Source organism: Adiantum capillus-veneris, chromosome 19 (assembly GCF_014529385.1).
Source record: "Adiantum capillus-veneris isolate H3 chromosome 19, ASM1452938v2, whole genome shotgun sequence".
Lineage (NCBI taxonomy): Eukaryota > Viridiplantae > Streptophyta > Polypodiopsida > Polypodiales > Pteridaceae > Adiantum > Adiantum capillus-veneris.
Window position 1 is genome coordinate 47,974,756 of NC_140949.1, and position 18,668 is coordinate 47,993,423.

Here is an 18,668-nt window from a genome sequence, read left to right on the forward strand (position 1 = left end):
CATCTTAGCTTAGATGGAACATGATTTGTATCAGCTCTTTTTGAGTCGAGATTCAGGTGAGGCCTGGCGTCTCTTCCATGAGCACTCACCTCCTCCAGTGATTACTTCTCCCGAGATTTGGGGTCAATATGCAGCATCATTATATACAGTACCTGGGCAACCACCATTACCAGACCCTCTAGAGCCATGTCCAGCCACTAGTACCTTCTTTACCACTGAGATGGTGAAGAATGCCATTAACAGGATGAGGACTAGGCGAGCATATGATCATGATGGTTTGGTGGCAGAGCACTTGATACATGCTAGAGATTTACTGTCAGAGGTTCTTGCGCGGTTGTTTAACCGTGTCATGTGTGAGGGACTACCCAAGTCTTGGAGGTTATCTACAATTGTACCTCTCTTCAAGGCAAGGAAACCCACGGTGCCAGGGAACTACCAAACTATTATGATAGGGCACACATTGGCACGTTTGTATGCATCCATTCTTGAACAGCAACTGAGTAAATGGGCAGAAAGTGAGGGCATACGAGCAGCAGGACAGGCTGGATTCAGGAGGGGTTTCTCCACTTTGGACCATATTCTTACACTCAGAGCCATTATTGAGGAGGGTCAGGCAAATGGGAGACGGATGTATTGTTGCTTTGTGGACTTCCGCAAAGCATTTGACACAGTGCCGAGGGCCACATTGATGCACAGGTTACTGCAATTGGGAGTACCCACAGAGATCATATGGGGGATCATAGCTTTATACGGCTCAGTGAGACTGGCCAGGTATGCACCCTTAAGGGGATTTCTGACATTGTTCATTCCACTATTGGAGTGAAACAGGGGTGTCCTTTGTCCCCTACACTTTTTGGTATGTATGTAGATGAGGTCTCTGACTACATTGACAGAGAGGGTGACAGAGGCGCTCAGCTAGCAGGGACATGGATCCCTTTATTATTATATGCTGATGATATTGTGTTAATATCAGAGTCGCCAGAAGGCATGCAGAGACAGTTGGATGCATTGCACAACTTTGCAAAGGATAGTGGACTGTCTGTGAACCTTGGTAAAACCAAGGTTATGGTGTTTAACACCACATCACAGTGGGTCAAGAGATCGGCACCTACACTCGTATATGGTCAGGACACTATGGAGTACACAGATGAATATACATATCTGGGGGTGGTATTCACGAGACCGAGGTTTACTCTGAGGAGAGCAGCAGAGACTAGACTGTCCAGAGCCTATGCGGCATTGGGAGGGCTAGAGAGGATGTGTTCGCAGGTTCAATTTCAAGAACCACGAACAAAGCTATGGCTCTTTGATACTTTGGTTGCTTCAGCTATGCTTTATGGGGTCCAGGTTTGGGGACCATCTGTGAATCATGACAGTTGGAGGAACATGGAAAGACCCTTGGTATTTATGATATCCCGGATGATTAGAGCCAAGGCCTCCGTACCACATGCGATTATTCGAGCGGAGGTAGCCGCCCCTCCTATAGAGATTGAGGCTCTTACCAGATCAGTGTCCTTTATGCACAGTCTATGGGATACACATAGAGGCAGATATACTAGATTGGCTCTTGAGTCCTCTAGACAGTTAGCGATGCAGGGAGACGCATCATGTTGGTATGCGTAGATGACCTCATGGTTTCAGAGGCATAGTCTCAGCATGGATAGATTGCCTCCTTTTCAGTATTCCCTGGATGCACCCTCCCTGCCAGTCACTCGGACGGAGATCACTAGACTCATTCGTCAAGATCTTATACAGTTGGACACCAGGAGGACATAGGTAGAGCCAATGCAAGAGTTGGGCACGAAGATGGCTTTCTACAAAGAGCATCTTCTCCAACTTTCGGGAGATGGGTTTGTGACTCGTCCGAGCTACATGGACACTCATTTGTCTCATGGTCTACGATGTGCTATTGGTCAGATTCGCACATCCTCACACCGGCTGGAGATTGAGACGGGTAGATTCAGAGGGATACCACCGGAATCTAGGATATGCCAACTATGCGGTAGAGAGCCAGAGACAAAGCTACACTACATATGCCACTGCACTGTGTATTATGAGATACGAGGGCGCTTCCATTGCTTATTCAGGGAGGGTTTTGGACCCCTAGCTAGAGTCATGAGGTACCAGGATCAGAGATGCCTTGGCTTATATCTACTTGAGTTACACCGACATAGAGATAGTCTGTTGAGAAGACATGGAGTACGACAGTCACAGAGACAGATCACAGACTTCTTTGGATCGAGGGAGCCAGGAGACCAACCACCAGCACAGGGTGGTACCCGCATTCATACCAGAGGCACCCTCATTGACAGGGCGACTGGGCTCGGGAGATCGAAACGACCACGACCGAGACACAGGAGCACACTCCATCGGCGGAGACTCCAGCAGAGGATCAGAGGCATTCTAGCGCGACACCCAGATTGTCATTGAGGACCTATTCTACATTTTCACATTTCGCATTTCACATTTCAAACTTCATTTTCAGTTTTCATTTTTTACTTTCAGTACTTTTTGTACTTGTACTTCAGACATTGTATTAGACTCACCACTTCGTATCTGATGGTCTCATAGGTCATTTTGGCCTTTTGAAGACGTTAATATATCATTTCTCTCTCTCTCCATATTGTTTGAATGCTTCTAGCACTTGCCTTGCACAAACCAACACACACCCCTCCCCCCCCTCCTACACACACAAGACTTTTAAGAGCTTGCAATTTAAATTGCATGCTATACCAAGAGAGCTCTCCCCATATAAACATTCAGGAGCGAAAACTAGATGGCTGTATATGCTTGAAACTAAAGATAAAACTCACTCTGTTGGTCTGCTGCATTCTTTGCCTCTGTGCTTCAACGTAAGAAGGGTTAACATGAATCCCATGTCCAGTACGCTGAGACGGAGATTCTGCAGTTTTTGTGGGAGATAACTTATTTGAGGGGACTGAGTTAAACTCTAGTTGCTCTTCTATAGCCAGCAATGGATCCTCAAAAAAGACCTCTCTCCAAGTTTCAAATAACCTCTTCATCTTGGGATGCAGTGAAGGATCAACCTGTCTGTAAGCTTCACAAAAAACCTGTAGACATACATTGTGAAAAAAGTAAGGCCCACTCATATAAGTTATTTCTCACAAGTTCACATTTCTCATTATGGTTCTTTATTGCATTAAGATACGCCATCCAGTGGACAGGCAAACACTCAGAGTTGACGCATATTGGACCTTTTGTGCTACACACTCACAACCATACAACCAAAACAATAAAAAAAAACCTTGCACAGAATCTCCAGCCCGACCTCCAATTCATTTAGGAGCATCGAGTCTCCCATATCCAACAAATTTCTACATGACTAAATGAAGCAAAACCATAGATTCCAACATGCGAGTTTTACCCAAAACCACAAATGATGGATTCAAACAATAGAATACCAGGTGCATTAAAAAATGTCATTTCCCAAATTCGCAATTGCAGACGTGATTGGTGAGTGGCTAACAGTTAGTCAATTCGCATAGGTGTGCTTGGAGAAGCAAGCGGGTTGAACCGTTTATGATAAAATTTGCATCCAGTAAAAATGTTAGCCATTACTATTATGTGCAAGACAGTGAACTTGAAAGGAAGGAAAAAACACAGAGGTGGCAGTGTGCCTGCCAACAAACATATCCTCACTCAGAAGGAACTTACAACCACACCTGTGGTAACCTTGCAGCAAAAAGCTCAATATAATCTCTACCGATATTCTTCACAATACTGTCGAGCAAATATAAAGATGGTAATTTTTGTTCACTAGGAACCTGTAAAACCAGAAGAAAGCACATTAAAACATGAAGCAGCTTGAATAACTAGAAGAAAAGGTCTAAATCCTAAGAGCATCCTAAACTAAACACACTGTTTGTTTACGAGACAAAAAATCCACTCATCAACACTTCTCTAGCTTCAAAGTCAATCTTCCACCTTAACAAACGCACAAATTTAGCGGTTCAAAGTTGTTTACATTATATAAATAATGCAAAATTCACACAATATATCAAAAGAGCTGCAGCACACGTGAGAGTAAGGGAAGGCAGAGAGTAAGAAATGCACGAGCTAAACTACACACATAATACCAAAATACAAGACCGGAGAGTAAAAACAGAGACAAAATGAAGGTTGGGTAAAACATTCCCCCATAACCTGAGAAAATACACCGACAAGTTACATACAAGTAGCCACCCTATAAATGTGTGGCCATCCCATTTCCTCCTTATGGGCTGAAAATGCAGAGATGCCGAGGCCTCTGGGGCCAGAAACATAGCACCAAGAAGTCCTTTGCATCCGCTCTCACGCTCTGTTGCTGGATTGGCATTTTGTAGCTAAATTTCAAATTAATGGTTACTCTTAATAGGGAAAATTACAAAAATACCCCCTAAAATTGAGGAGGTTCCCAGAATTTCCCTCAAATTTCAAAAATTACCAAAATACATTGTACGTATTTTGGATGGATTGCTCCGATTATTGCACAATTTTTGTTTTTTTAACAATAGAGATCTCTCTTTAAGTGTACTTTTCAGCAATGAGCTCACAAATAGAGGCATTTGTGTCTACAAATGATAACCGGTTCATCTCAAGAGCCCACAATACTGTCCTAAATCCTAGTTCCATAATTTGTATTAAGAGAGAACCATACTTCCTATGAAGAGTTGCAAAACCTAATGTCTATGGAGATGTTTGTGAGATTGACAAGAGATAATTTGGAAAGTTTTGCAATTATAGGGGTATTTTGGGAATTTATACAAATCTCAGAGGCATTTTGGTAATTTACCCTTCATATGTGCATAGTAGGATAATTAGTTAGAAAGCGCATCGGCTATTGCTGCTATAGCAATGATAGGCCACACTCTTGCACTACTCAATAAAAACTGAGTAGAGAGAGACCAATACTGATAATTATGACGTAAAGTGTTGGAGGATTGAGAGATTGAAAGACTGGATAAAATAAAGTCGGCAAACAAGCATGAGTAGAAGACGCATGGTCAAGAACACTCATAAAATTGTTGATGAAAGAAGAACCAGATGTGGGCGCAGTAGCAGTCCGCAATATACTAGTGGAAGCGGTGTAGAGAGGATCATTGTACTATGTAGTCTCCTTAGAATCTGCCAATGGATTAGCACTAGAGAATGTGCTCGGATTTAGGAATATGGTTTATGAGGACGAGGATGAGATGCCTAGAGATTTTGGCACGCCATTCACTTCAAAGCGCAACCAAATAATTAAGCCGACTATGTATGTCACCGATTTTGGTCATTGCAATAGACAAGCTAGTTAGGTACGTAGTGTTCGGTACAAATTCAGTACGTAAGGTACGTAGTAGAGAATGGATTGAGTTTTTAGGTACGTACAATTTCGTACTTTTTTTCACAAAGCCTAAAACTGAGAGTACTACATATATTACTTATGCATTCACCAAGACTTCAAATAAAGACTAGTAAATCAACAATAGACCATTACAAATGCCAAAAACTAGAGTCCGCGACTCTAACCGAACAATGAAAACACAAAGCTGACCAATGTCTATAACCAAACAGTGTCAGATGTTTGATGTTATGGTCTCATAAAACTAAGAGGATCAAAAAAAATACATAATGATAATCCAAGACTGCAGTCTGAAGTCCCGACTCTAATAAGTACGTCAAACTACACACTGCACTCAAAGCTCATCATCGTCATCAGAGGACGATGAAGATGATGATGAGGACATCTCTCCCGCTGTGAGGACATTTCCCTCATCATCATACTCTTGCCCTGTAAATCCTGGGTCCTCTGGTGGGCCTGCATCATCCTCATGTGGATCATCCTGCTCATGTCTCTTTAAGTCTTTGCACAAGAGCTACCTACAAGAACAATGCACACAGTACCTGCAAGAACAGTATATGCAACCCCTTCAATATGCAACACTGCACATTGCACCCCCTTCACACTGCAACCCACCCAAATTCGCCTCTTTGAGACTCTGCACAGGAGCTTCATGCAAGGGTGAAAATCAGCCACTGCAAACAAATTTCAAAAAGAGGCCGTGCAAAACAGGGCACAATTTTTTTTTACTTTCTTTTTAAACATCTTTACGGATCCTATCCGTATGTATGGATCCCTACTATACGGATAGGATCCATACAACGTACGCATGCAACCTTGGCCGTGGACAGGGCTGAATATCTGCAATTGTTGTATCCATTTGATATGCTTGTGGAAATTTGGCAGGAACCAATTGAGGAGTTGTAGGAGAGCTGCAGGAGATTATGTTGCGTGTGAAGCTCCAGGTGCTTGACCTGTTCAGGGACCAGGAGAAGGAAAACTCACAGAGCATGCGGGGCGACTTATAGACTAGCAAGAATGCACAAAAAGGGGCAAGACTACTAGCACCTAGCAAATAAAAGAGCATGCAAGGTAGGTGGACCCTTGGAAGGCCCATGCAAAGCGGGTGGACATTTGGATGGCCCATGCATGGCGCATGCAAGTCAACTAGCATCCATGCAAGCTAACTAGAGTCCATGTGTCACAAGGCGGGCACCATGTGCCAATAGAAAAGAACAGACTGAAACAGACTTTTAGCACTTCAATAACAACTGAATTGAGAGAGAGACGACACACGACACGGAGTGGCGGAATTCCACCCCAGAGAGTATTGGCCCCAAACCCTGGCGCCCCTTTTGGTATTTCTTTATATTGCATCAACACAGTACAAGCCGGTACTCGAGACTCTGCACCTTCTCCAGGGAGCATGCCAGAGAATGAGCCTTAACCTCATATTTAAAGGCCCTTGGCCTGAAAAGCAATTACAGTGAAAAGCCTTCAAAGCTCAAAGCTTCTTGTCCAAAAAGCAAAACCGAAAGCTGCCAACGTAAACCACGGAAATCCGTACAGCCTGCCACGTCATCAGCCAGCACAAAACGCAGAAATTTTCCTGCTGCCCTTAGGGTTAGGGTTAGGGTTTCTGCAGTTTTAGGGTTTCTGGCAGCAGAATTAGGGTTTGCAGGTTTAAGGGTTAGGGTTTCCAGAATTAGGGTTTCAGCAGTTAGGGTTTCTGGCAGAAATTAGGGTTAGGGTTTCTGCTCTCGGGCAGCCACGTCATCTGTAAGTTGGCTCCATTCTTTAGGCTTTGACATGTCAGCAGTTTGTTACACCATGCATGGCAAGTAGCATGCCATGCAAGTCAATTGGAGTCCATGTAAGGCAGCTACAGTACATGCATGGCAAGTGGCAGTTCCAACATGTTTGTGCACCGGCTTTTTTGTTGCATTGATAGATATGTAGATCGTTTTAGTAGCGTCATAGCGAAATCAACAAAAAAAAAACAAATAAAATCACTGTCACTAAATAGTGAAAGAAAGCTAGGATGGTGAAAACCACCCTAGCGAGGACAGTTGGAGCATGATACCAAGCGACCCTAGAGAGAGGCAATTCAAGCATGGCAGGTACCAGACGGCCCTAGTAAGGGGCAGTGCTTGCATGGAAGGTACATGGCACCACCAAAATTGCCATTTTCAGCCAAGGCCACCACACATACAGATGAGGTTGTTACATGCTTGGACACTCCATGAGAAAAATCATAGCAACACACGAACAGAAACTGCAAAATCATTGAACTTGACGAGAGAAAGAGAGAGAAGAGATTCCACACAGCACGGCACGCCAGAGTTTTGAGCCAAGACATACTGGCCCCAAAGACTGGCGCCCCTTCCGGTTTTTTTTTTTATTACACTCGCACAGTACGACTCCCCGAGGGTCCAACTCTCTCCGAGACTCTGTGTCCAGATGCTCTTTGAGAAGTGGCCGCAGGGGTACTTATAAACAGTACAAGGGATTCCCAAAAGCTCTAGTCTCATAAAGCCTTGCGTAAAAACTGTCAAATCTGCCATCGCAAATTACGAAAATACATACAACCTGTCACGTCATCACTGCAGCACAATTTGCGGGGTTCCATACATTCATGCCACGTCATCAATCCGTACAGCCATGCCACGTCAGCAATCAACGCGATTTGTGGGGATGCAACCCAAAGTTAAAGCTTTGAGTTTTTAGGGTAAGGCCCCTCGACCAATGCTCTTTAAGTTCTTTAAGTTGAAGGGGGTTAAATTTTTAAAACCCTAACCCTTTATGCCCTATCGGCCATCTTCTAGGTTCAGTTTCTCTTGTCCACTTGACAATTCCTTTCCAGTTGGGCACGCCACGTCATCACTTTGTGACATTCCCCACTCTTGAAAGAATTGTAATCGCCCTCGATTACGCCTACAAAAACAGCCAAAGGACAAAAAAAATCGTCAATAGGCGCTGACTCTATGTACTCATGCACAAGACTCCACCAATCCAGCACCTCTACAAAGACATCAGTCAAACTGATCAATCACATTTCTGTCAAGGGTCTCATATACAAACCCTGATCATTGTAATCATTTAGCAATCACATCTAGACCGCATTGATCTTTTCACGCATGTTTTGATCTACTAAATCTTGTTACCATCAAATTCATATCCTTTCTTTACACATTTCAATCAAGCAAACCATGCCCATGACCATCCCCACAAGACAGTACATCCACATAGCATGCAGTTCACAAAATCACACATTGAGTGCCCACTGAACTCAATTATTCAATCTAGCCATCTCATTCCATCTAGAACTCTTGATGCACCTAGATCACTCTGCAACCATCTCATCCTTCCGAAACTCTTGACTCACAACAATATCTAGTCATCTCATCCAGACAGATATCTTGATGCACTAGAATCTCATTCTGTTCACATTCAGTTCTCATTCACTTAGCCATCACATCCAAATCTCGTTGATCTCTAACAAATATCTAGATGCACTCAGTTCAAATCATTCATCAAACAAAATGCTGCAAACATGTCATCTTTCTCTACATGTCTCTAACAATACACACATGAAAGAGAACATGTTTTCAGTTCAATTACGAAAATTTCCAATTCAGTGCACATCTGTTCATAAGTCATTCCGCAAAATATTGTCAGCCCATAAGTATCGCTAAAATGTTAAAGAGAAATTAGTGACTATTCAACCTAGGCAATCTATGGCAAAGGAGTGGATCGGCTCCCTTCTTGTGCAATCCACACTGCACCAAATTCAACCTGTCAATTCATCGATAACTTTTGGCATAGACACTGCTAATAATCCAAACACTTCTAGGTATAGCTCTCTCTGAAGAGAATTTTTGATGTTCTCCACCTCCATCCACCTTGCATCGAGGGCCAAAAAGTACCCTTGACCAAATTATCCGATGGGCCTAGCTTACCCTTCTTTCTGTTCTTGTGTCCTGTGACCTGTTGGTAGCCTCGCTTGCCTCCCCTGTCCATTGGCATTTCAATTTTAATCGTCGGAATTCTTTGATGAACCATCAATTGATTCCCTTGCTTCGTTTGAACCCTCAGATGCACTATCATTTGATTCCCTTTCTTCTCCGGAATCCTTTGATGAACTTGCATTCCATTCCCCTGATTCATTCTTTTCACTTGCCCTGTTGAGATCAACACTAGTCTATCCGTAGGATAAGTCAATGAGCCGGCATGCATTCCAAAATCTTGCTTGGCATGTCCCATAAGTCTCTGAATAGAGTCAGACTTCTGTTGCAGACAATGTTGTTGACTTTTGGCAAACCACAGCAAAATCGCTCAATCTGGTCCCTTAAAGTGATCCTTCGAAACGAGGACACTCGCAAAAAGGTATCTTAAAGTGATCCTTCGAAACGAGGACACTCAGATGATGCCAAGCCATGATGACATCTTCTTCATATTCTTTTGACAGGTTGACATGAAAATTCTCTTGTATTTTACCCACGTTGTAGGTGCTTCTCTGCGTAACAACAAAGTAGACCACCATGTCTATGCATTTCCTTTCAGGTAAGATGCCGCCCTTCGCACCTTGGAGCGTTCCGAGAACCGACCTCCCGAGAAGGCGACGTCAAACTGCTGTATAAACTCAAGGGCTCGATGAGTGTCCTGGTAGCCTGAAAACGTGTCAAACCTGACCACTTGATCCCATCCTTGAACTCCTTGGTCTTTTTGTTCACTGTCAAAAGAGGACGAGCTCTCCTCCTCTAAACTGCTAGATTGCCTCCCATGCCTTCTAGACTTTTTCAAAAATTTGCTTTTCTTGCTTTTTCTCCGCTTCTTCCACATTTTCTCATCCTCTTTGAAACTAGAGGACGACGAACTGTCGGAACTCTCTGAGGATGAAAAAAAATCTAAGTCATCCTCGAAACAAACACGCTTCTTGCATTTGCTTACCACCTCAAAAGTCGACTTTCGGCCCAAATAACCAAGGAAATTAACCGATTCTCTCTTCTTCCGAGAGTGCTTTAAGCCTTTTCGTAACTCGTTCATCTTCTTTTCAAGAGCTTTGTCAAACTCTTTCTCCGAGTACAGTTTCCACTTTTCTGCACTATGCTTTCCTTTCAGCTTCCTTCCCGCTTTGAGAGGAGAATGGGCAGCTTCTCGCCGTGACGACTTTCATCAATCGGGTAATTCTTTCGATACTTCACATATTTCGGGTTTGCGGAGTACTTGATTTATCTTTTTACACACGTGTCAACCTGCAGTTGACGTTTGTACTCCACTCTGGCAAAATTCCCTGCCGAAAATTCGCCTAAATCTCCGTTGGTTCGAGAACCCATGTGTGTTGCAGATCGTCCGTAGAAGAAGAATCGTTCTAAGCTCTGATACCACTGTTACACGCTTGGACACTTCAAGTGTCACAAAACGGGCACCACGTGCCAATAGAAAAGAACAGACTGAACAGACTTTTAGCACTTCAATAACAACTGAACTGAAAGTGAGAAAGCACATGCGACACGGAGTGGCAGAATTTGAAACCGGCCTGTACTTTCAAAAAGGGCGGTAGACTTTAGACTTAAACCTTATTTGCTTTCACCCATTTAATTTGTCGCCCACTTTACCTATACTTTCAAGACACAACAAAGGGGAGAGGGATACAGGCTGCTAGATTGCACCTGTATAAGTAGACCGACACCAGATTGGCCCCTAACTTAGGCGCCCCTTTCGGTATTTCTTTATTGTTCAACAGAGGGAATAAACGTTGTGGTTCCCTACAAGCTGCCCCGCACAAACTTGGTTGAATTTCAACTGTTCCAGCCCGATTTTGGCAGCATATCTGTACTAGGACCCTTCACAGTCAGTATTCCCACGCATTGATTGACTTTCCCGACGCATACGGGCACTTTGCAAAACCTGGCGAGAATCTACAGCAAGCTGAATTCTCTGTTTTCAGCCCCGAAAATGCACCAGATCACCTGTATAGCGATCCCCTCGCGTCCCCGAACCTCTTGGGGGTATTAGGGACCGTTTAGGGCCAAAACCCTAAACCTGAAAAAATACACAGCAGGCTGTAATTTACTGTTTCGAGCTCCGTTTCGCGTGTCGGTCGCATCCGTAGCAAGTCCTCGAGCTCCCGCACCTGTAGGGCTACTTGCCCTTTGAATCGGACGAGATTTCTGGCGTGAAACCTCTCCGAATTCACCTGTACCTGCGGGGGATTAGCCGCTAGCTAATCCAGTACCTGTGCAAGAGGCTCTTGCCTCGGAAATCGCGCATGAACCCACACAACTGTACATTGGTCAAATGAAAAGTCCGCTAGAGGGGCATAACATACTGCCATAGGGGAGAGAGAGGGCAGTGCGTAGCGTGCAGGGCATCACTCTTGGCACCGCACTGGACATATGAGGGAAAGCATGCACTCCATAGCTCTTAACCTGTGACAGATTGAAAATGAGCCCTTCTCCTCTCTAAAAGCAACGCCCCCTTCTCTTGCATGACGAAAGTGCACCAGAAGGTGCCACTTGGCACATTTATAAGCATTTTCCCGTTTCGGGGTTGCCGCCTAAAAATCTCCCAACCGGTCGCCCAGTTGACTTCACGGCAGAGTAAGAAAATGTTCTCCTTGTCATTCCGGAGGTAATGACGCAAACACATTTTCAAGTCCCAAAATAGCAGTTCCCTAAATTTTAGGAGATGCTGCCATTGTATCTTTCTAGGTCATCTGACCCTCTTTGTACACTACAGCCACACCCAGAACTGAAATGTAGCCTCTGTAACAAAGGATTCCACTTTGGCTAGTCAATGACCCCACTTGGCTAACCATAGTCCTTGTCCAACTTCAGTGCTCTCTTGCCCTCAGGCCTGGACTCCCTCTGGACAGTTCCACACTAGCTATGCAATGCAGGGCAGTTAGATTTCCCGAGGGGTGTTTCCAAAAAGTGAAAGTAAATAGATAATAAGAAAGAAATCAACAAAAAGGATAGAAAGTAGTCACACGCTTGTGACATACCCCCCTCTTCAAATCTCAAACGTCCTCGTTTGCATCTATGTCGTACATACTCAGAGTCAACACTGATGTATTCAACACCTATCGACATATGTACGACACATACATGCTCATTGTCAACGCTGGTGTATTCAACACCTCGTCGACACATGTAGTGCCTGCGTGTGAACCCTATCCCAATGAGATAGTGGTGGCTTCGCACTGTGCCATTGCTTTGAGTCACTAACTTTCCAATGACAAAATGGTAGCTGCACATTTTGCCACTGTCTTATAGTACACGTTGGATCCCGTAACACTTTCGAGCATACCCAAACCGACAGTTTAAGAATGCAGTTACACATGTACTCTTCAATAGAAGCAATCACTGTATCCTTGAAAAACTGACAAGAAATACTCACTTCTATAGCACTAACCAACTTTTGGACATTCCATAAGAGCAATTGCCAAACTGACAATCTGTACAACTCTAACATTCATGTAACAGGTATTTGATTTGAGCTCACTTTAAATACCATGTACATCATTTGTTTCATAAGCCATTGTCACACTGACAATCCATGTAGCTCTGAAACTCAAGGGGTCAAGGTAGGTTGCAAATCGAAGGCTTCCAAGTAAAGTGATAACACAGTTGGTGACTCTGCAAGTTCACCTTCTTCCATCCACTTAGCATCCATTGGTGGATAGTTTCTGAACTTTACCAAGTAACGCCTAGCAACCTTGCCTTTCACTTTCCTTTCTTTGTGTGCCAAAATCTGTTCAGGGACCAAGATCTCGTCAAGTTCCTCGACTTCCGGCTGATCTTCAGCTGGCATATCTTCTGGCACATCACCCACATAGGGTCTGAGAAGACTCACATGAAACGCATTGTGAATCTTCCAACTGTCAGGCAATTTCAGCCTATATGCAACATCACTGATTATGTCGCACACTTGAAAAGGCCCATAGTAACGCATGCTGAGCTTTGGAAACAGTCTTTCCTTGCCCTTCATCTTCTTTAACCTTGCCTTTTCAAAGCGTAAAAGCACCCAATCACCAAGTGAATATACCAATTCACGACGGTGACGATCAACTGCTTTCTTTTGCTTTGCCTAAGTGTTTTCTAAGGCCACTTTGATCTTCTTGTGCATTTCATCCATGTCCTGAACATACTTATCTGCTTCAAATATCTTGTCCTTTGTATGCAGTATGGGAGGAAATTTCTTGCCACCTTCAACTATCTCGAAAGGTGCCTTGCCAGTTGATGAATGCATTGTATTATTGTATGCATACTCCACCAATGGCAAATACTGCTCCCACTTTCCTTTATGCTCTAACACATAACACTTCAGCAGATCTAGGACAGTAGAATTTGCCTCTTCTGACTGCCCATCTGTTTGAGGATGAAATGACGAAGAGAATTTGAGCGTTGTGCCCATATTCTCAAACAAGCCTCTCCAGAACAAACTTGTCATGCGTGGATCACGGTCGCTAACAATCGACTCTGGCATGCCATGATACTTGAAAATATTGCTCATAAACAAGCGTGCCATCTGATCTGGCTTTATCTTCTTCCTGACAGGAATAAAATGAGTCTGCTTGCTAAATCTGCAAATAATGGTCCAAATACCATCGTTTCCTGTCTGCGTTCTCGGAAGATCAAAGATAAAATCCATAGCAATACTTTCCCATCGTTTATCTGGAATAGGTAGTGGTTGCAATAACCCTGGTGCCTTTTGCCTGTCAAACTTGACCTTCTGGCAAATTAGGCATTCTCGCACAAAGGCATCCACATCTCTTCTCAATCTAGGCCAATACAAGAATGTCTCAACCGCTTTAACTGTAGCATCTATACCACGATGCCCTGCATACGGTGGGACATGACTCTCTTCCATAACTTTGCGTCGCAATGGCTTTGTGACACACAATCTGCCATGCATCATCCGTTTGTGGTGGTCTTGAAGACTCACCCACTTCATGTGTCTGTTGACCCTGCGAAGAGGAAACCTCTTCAGTCACATTGAAACCGGCCTGTTCAATCCAAAAAGGGCGGTAGACTTTACTTCAAACCTTGATTTAGCTTTCACCAATTATTAGTCGTCTATTTTACCTGTACTTTCAAGACACAACAAAGGGGAGAGGGATACAGGCTGCTAGATTGCACCTGTATGAGTAGACAGACACCAGATTGGCCCCTAACTTAGGCGCCCCTTTCGGTATTTCTTTATTGTTCAAAAGAGGGAATAAACGTTGTGGTTCCCTACAAGCTGCCCCGCACAAACTCGGCTGAATTTCCACTGTTCCAGCCCGATTTCGGCAACATAACTGTACTAGAACCCTTCACGGTCAGTATTCCCACGCATTAAATGACTTTCCCAAATACGGGCACTTTGCAAAACCTGGCGAGAATCTGCAGCACACTGAATTCTCTGTTTTCAGCCCTGAAAATGCGCCAGATCACCTGTACAGCGGTCCCCTTGCGCCCCCGAACCTCCTGGGGGTATTAGGGTCCGTTTAGGGCCAAAACCCTAAACCTGCAAAAATACGCAGCAGGCTGTAATTTACTGTTTCGGGCTCCGTTTCGCGTGCCAGTCGCATCCGTAGCAAGTCCTCGAGCTCCCGCACCTGTAGGGCTACTTGCCCTTTGAATCGGACGAGATTTCTGGCGTGAAACCTCTCCGAATTCACATGTACCTGCGGGGGGATTAGCCGCTAGCTAATCCAGTACCTGTGCAAGAGGCTCTTCCCTCGGCAATCGCGCATGAACCCACACAACTGTACATTGGTCAAATGAAGAGCCCACTAGAGGGGCATAACATACTGCCAAAGGGGAGAGAGAGGGCAGTGCGTAGCATGCAGGGCATCACTCCTGGCACCGCACTGTGCATAAGAGGGAAAGCAAGCACTCCATAGCTCTTAACCTGTGACAAAAGCTGAAAATGAGGCTCTCCCAGCTTAAAATTCAGCGCCACTTCTTGTTGCATGAGGCAAGTGCACCAGAAGGTGCCACTTGGCACATTTACAAGCATTTTCCCGTTTCGGGGTTGCCGTCTAAAAATATCCCAACCGGTTGCCCAGTTGACTTCACGGCAGAGTAAGAAAATGTTCCCCTTGTCATTCCGGAGGTAATGACGTCAACACATTTTTAGGTCCCAAAATAGCAGTTCCCTAAATTTTAGGAGATGCTGCCATTGTATCTTTCTAGGTAATCCGACCCTCTTTGTACATTGTGGCCACACCCAGAATTGAAATGTAGCCTCTGTAGCAAAGGATTCCACTTTGGCTAGTCAATGACCCCACTTGGCTAACCATAGTCCTTGTCCAACCTTAGTGCTCTCTTGCCCTCGGGCCTGGACTCCCTCTGGACAGTTCCACACTAGCTATGCAATGCAGGGCAGTTAGATTTCCCGAGGGGTGTTTCCAAAAAGTGAAAGTAAATAGATAATAAGAAAGAAATCAACAAAAAAGATAGATAGTAGTCACACGCTGGTGACATACCCCCCTCTTGAAATCTCAAACATTCTCGTTTGCATCTATGTCGTACAAGCTCCTAGTCAACATTGATGTATTCAACACCTGTCGACACATGTACGACACATACATGCTCATTGTCAACCCTGGTGTATTCAACACCTCGTCGACTCATGTATTGCCTGCGTGTGAACCCTGTCCCATTGACATAGTGGTAGCTTCGCACTGTGCCATTGCTTTGAGTCACTAACTTTCCAATGACAAAATGGTAGCTGCACATTTTGCCACTGTCTTATAGTACACGTTGGATCTCGTAACACTTTCGAGCATACCCAAACCGACAGTTTAAGAATGCAGTTACACATGTACTCTTCAATAGAAGCAATCACTGTATCCTTGAAAAACTGACAAGAAATACTCACTTCTATAGCACTAACCAACTTTTGGACATTCCATAAGAGCAATTGCCAAACTGACAATCTGTACAACTCTAACATTCATGTAACAGGTATTTGATTTGAGCTCACTTTAAATACCATGTACATCATTTGTTTCAGAAGCCATTGTCACACTGACAATCCATGTAGCTCTGAAACTCAAGGGGTCAAGGTAGGTTGCAAATCGAAGGCTTCCAGGTAAAGTGATAACACAGTTGGTGACTCTGCAAGTTCACCTTCTTCCATCCACTTAGCATCCATTGGTGGATAGTTTCTGAACTTTACCAAGTAACGCCTAGCAACCTTGCCTTTCACTTTCCTTTCTTTGTGTGCCAAAATCTGTTCAGGGACCAAGATCTCGTCAAGTTCCTCGACTTCCGGCTGATCTTCAGATGGCATATCTTCTGGCACATCACCCACATAGGGTCTGAGAAGACTCACATGAAACGCATTGTGAATCTTCCAACTGTCAGGCAATTTCAGCTGTGTCGATTCCTTATCATCAATCGACACAGCTGAAATTTGTGGCTTCCTTGACAAGGCATCAGCCACAACGTTCTTCTTGCCTTCCACATGCACAATCTGAAAATGAAACATGGACAAGATATTTGCCCATCGCATATGCTTCTCAGATAACTTTGTTTGTGTCAAGAAGTATCGCAAGGTCTGATGATCCGTTTGGACAACAAAATCTGCACCTAGCAGGTAGTGTTTCCAACTTCAGAGCGCATGAATCACAGCCAGTAACTCTTTCTCATAGACCTGCATGGTCATCTCTGGCCCTTGCAAAATTCTGCTCTCATAGGCTACTACCCTGCCATCTTGCATTAGCACTGCACCAATGCTACTACCGCAGGCATCACACTGGACCACAAATGACTTCCTAAGATCTGGCAACACAATGACTGGATCTGAAGTCATCTTTTCCTTTAAGAGATTAAAAGCTGAAATCTCTTTTTGCGTCCATCTAAAGGTGACTGCCTTCTTTTGAAGAGCATGTAAAGGTGAAGCAATCTCAGCGAAATTTCGGATAAACCTTCTGTAATAGGAGCATAGTCCCAAAAAGCTTCGAACATCATGCACCGTCTTCAAATCTGGCCATGACTTGATCGCTTCAACTTTTGCAAGATCCATTCTGACACCGTCCTTTGAGACAATGTGTCCCAGAAAGTGAATCTCTTCCAGAAAAAACTCACTTTTCTTTGCATTGATGAGCAACCTATGACTGCGTAGCTCTTTGAACACAATGGCCAAGTGATGCCTATGCTCCTCTTCATTCTTTGAGTAGACTATCATGTCATCAAAGAATGTACCAACAAACTGCTGGTGTGGACGGAAAATTCTGTCTATCATCCTATTGAACGTAGCAGGAGCATTTGGGAGACCAAAGGGCATCACTAAAAATTCGTAAAGGCCAAACGTCGTTCTAATAGCAGTCTTGTGCACATCCTCTGATCTAATGCGGATCTGATGGTACCCACTCTTTAGATCTATCCTGCTAAACATAGCTGCTCCTTCTAATTTGTCGATAATATCATCAATTCTAGGTATAGGGAACCTATTCTTGATGGTATTCTTGTTCAGTGCACGGTAGTCGATGCACATACGCCATGAGCCATCCTTTTTCTGCACCAACAACACTGGAGAACAGAATGGAGATGAACTGGGCTGAATCAGCCCCTTTTCTAACAGCTCCTCTACTTGGCCCATTATCTCTTTCTGCTGAGCCGCACTAACCCTGTACGGAGGCTTATTTGGTGGGCTACTGCCTGGCACCAAATCTATCGCATGGTCCTCGGGTCTCTCTGGCGGTAATTGAGACGGTAATGAATCGGAAAAACAGTCACTATACTGTTGTAAAAACATTGACCTTTCTTTATCTAGCACAGATAAATTTGATTCATCACAATCTGACACTTCACGTGCAAAACCCAAGTACGCAGAAAGATGCTTTTTCATTACAGAAGTAACAGCAAAAGCTGATACAGTAGGAATAGACTCCCCTTTAAGCTTTACATCCAGAATGTGAGTCTTTCCCCTGCTCTGTACAGTGATCTTTTTGTTGTAGGCATCCATGATTCCCTGTACACGAAACAACCAAGGAATACCTAACAACACATCGCATCCGTCCAGTGGCATGATGTAAAATTCATCAGCATCTACATAGGACTGGATATATAGACGCAACTTTCCAATGATGGGTGTCACAGCCTCTGTATGGCCAGGACATGCCAAACCTGCCTCTGCTGTATACCCCATCTCTTCAGGTCTGATTCCCAACTTTGAAGCCAATTCTGGGGAAATGAAGTTCGCTTTGGCACCTGGATCAAAGAAGATAAGCATTGTTTGATCCCTGACCTTTCCCCATGCTTTGCAAAGCTCACTTGCATCTGAATTTGGCTTGTCGCCCACCATATCTGGCACTAGACCAGCCATGGGCTTCTTTCCATTCCTGTCC

The 18,668-nt window shown here is 44.2% G+C and overlaps 1 protein-coding gene across 1 annotated transcript in view; it reads right to left on the reverse strand.

Moving 5' to 3' along the window:
- LOC147433964 (polyadenylation and cleavage factor homolog 4-like) overlaps positions 1 to 18,668 on the reverse strand; it is a 78,402-nt gene that overhangs the window by 51,614 nt on the left and 8,120 nt on the right. The window contains exons 2-3 of the mRNA XM_086490581.1: positions 3,684 to 3,785; positions 2,814 to 3,071 (exon numbers count right to left, since the gene is read on the reverse strand). Of these exons, the coding sequence (XP_086346707.1) occupies positions 2,814 to 3,071; positions 3,684 to 3,785 (360 nt within the window). The remainder of the gene's footprint in view (positions 1 to 2,813; positions 3,072 to 3,683; positions 3,786 to 18,668) is intronic.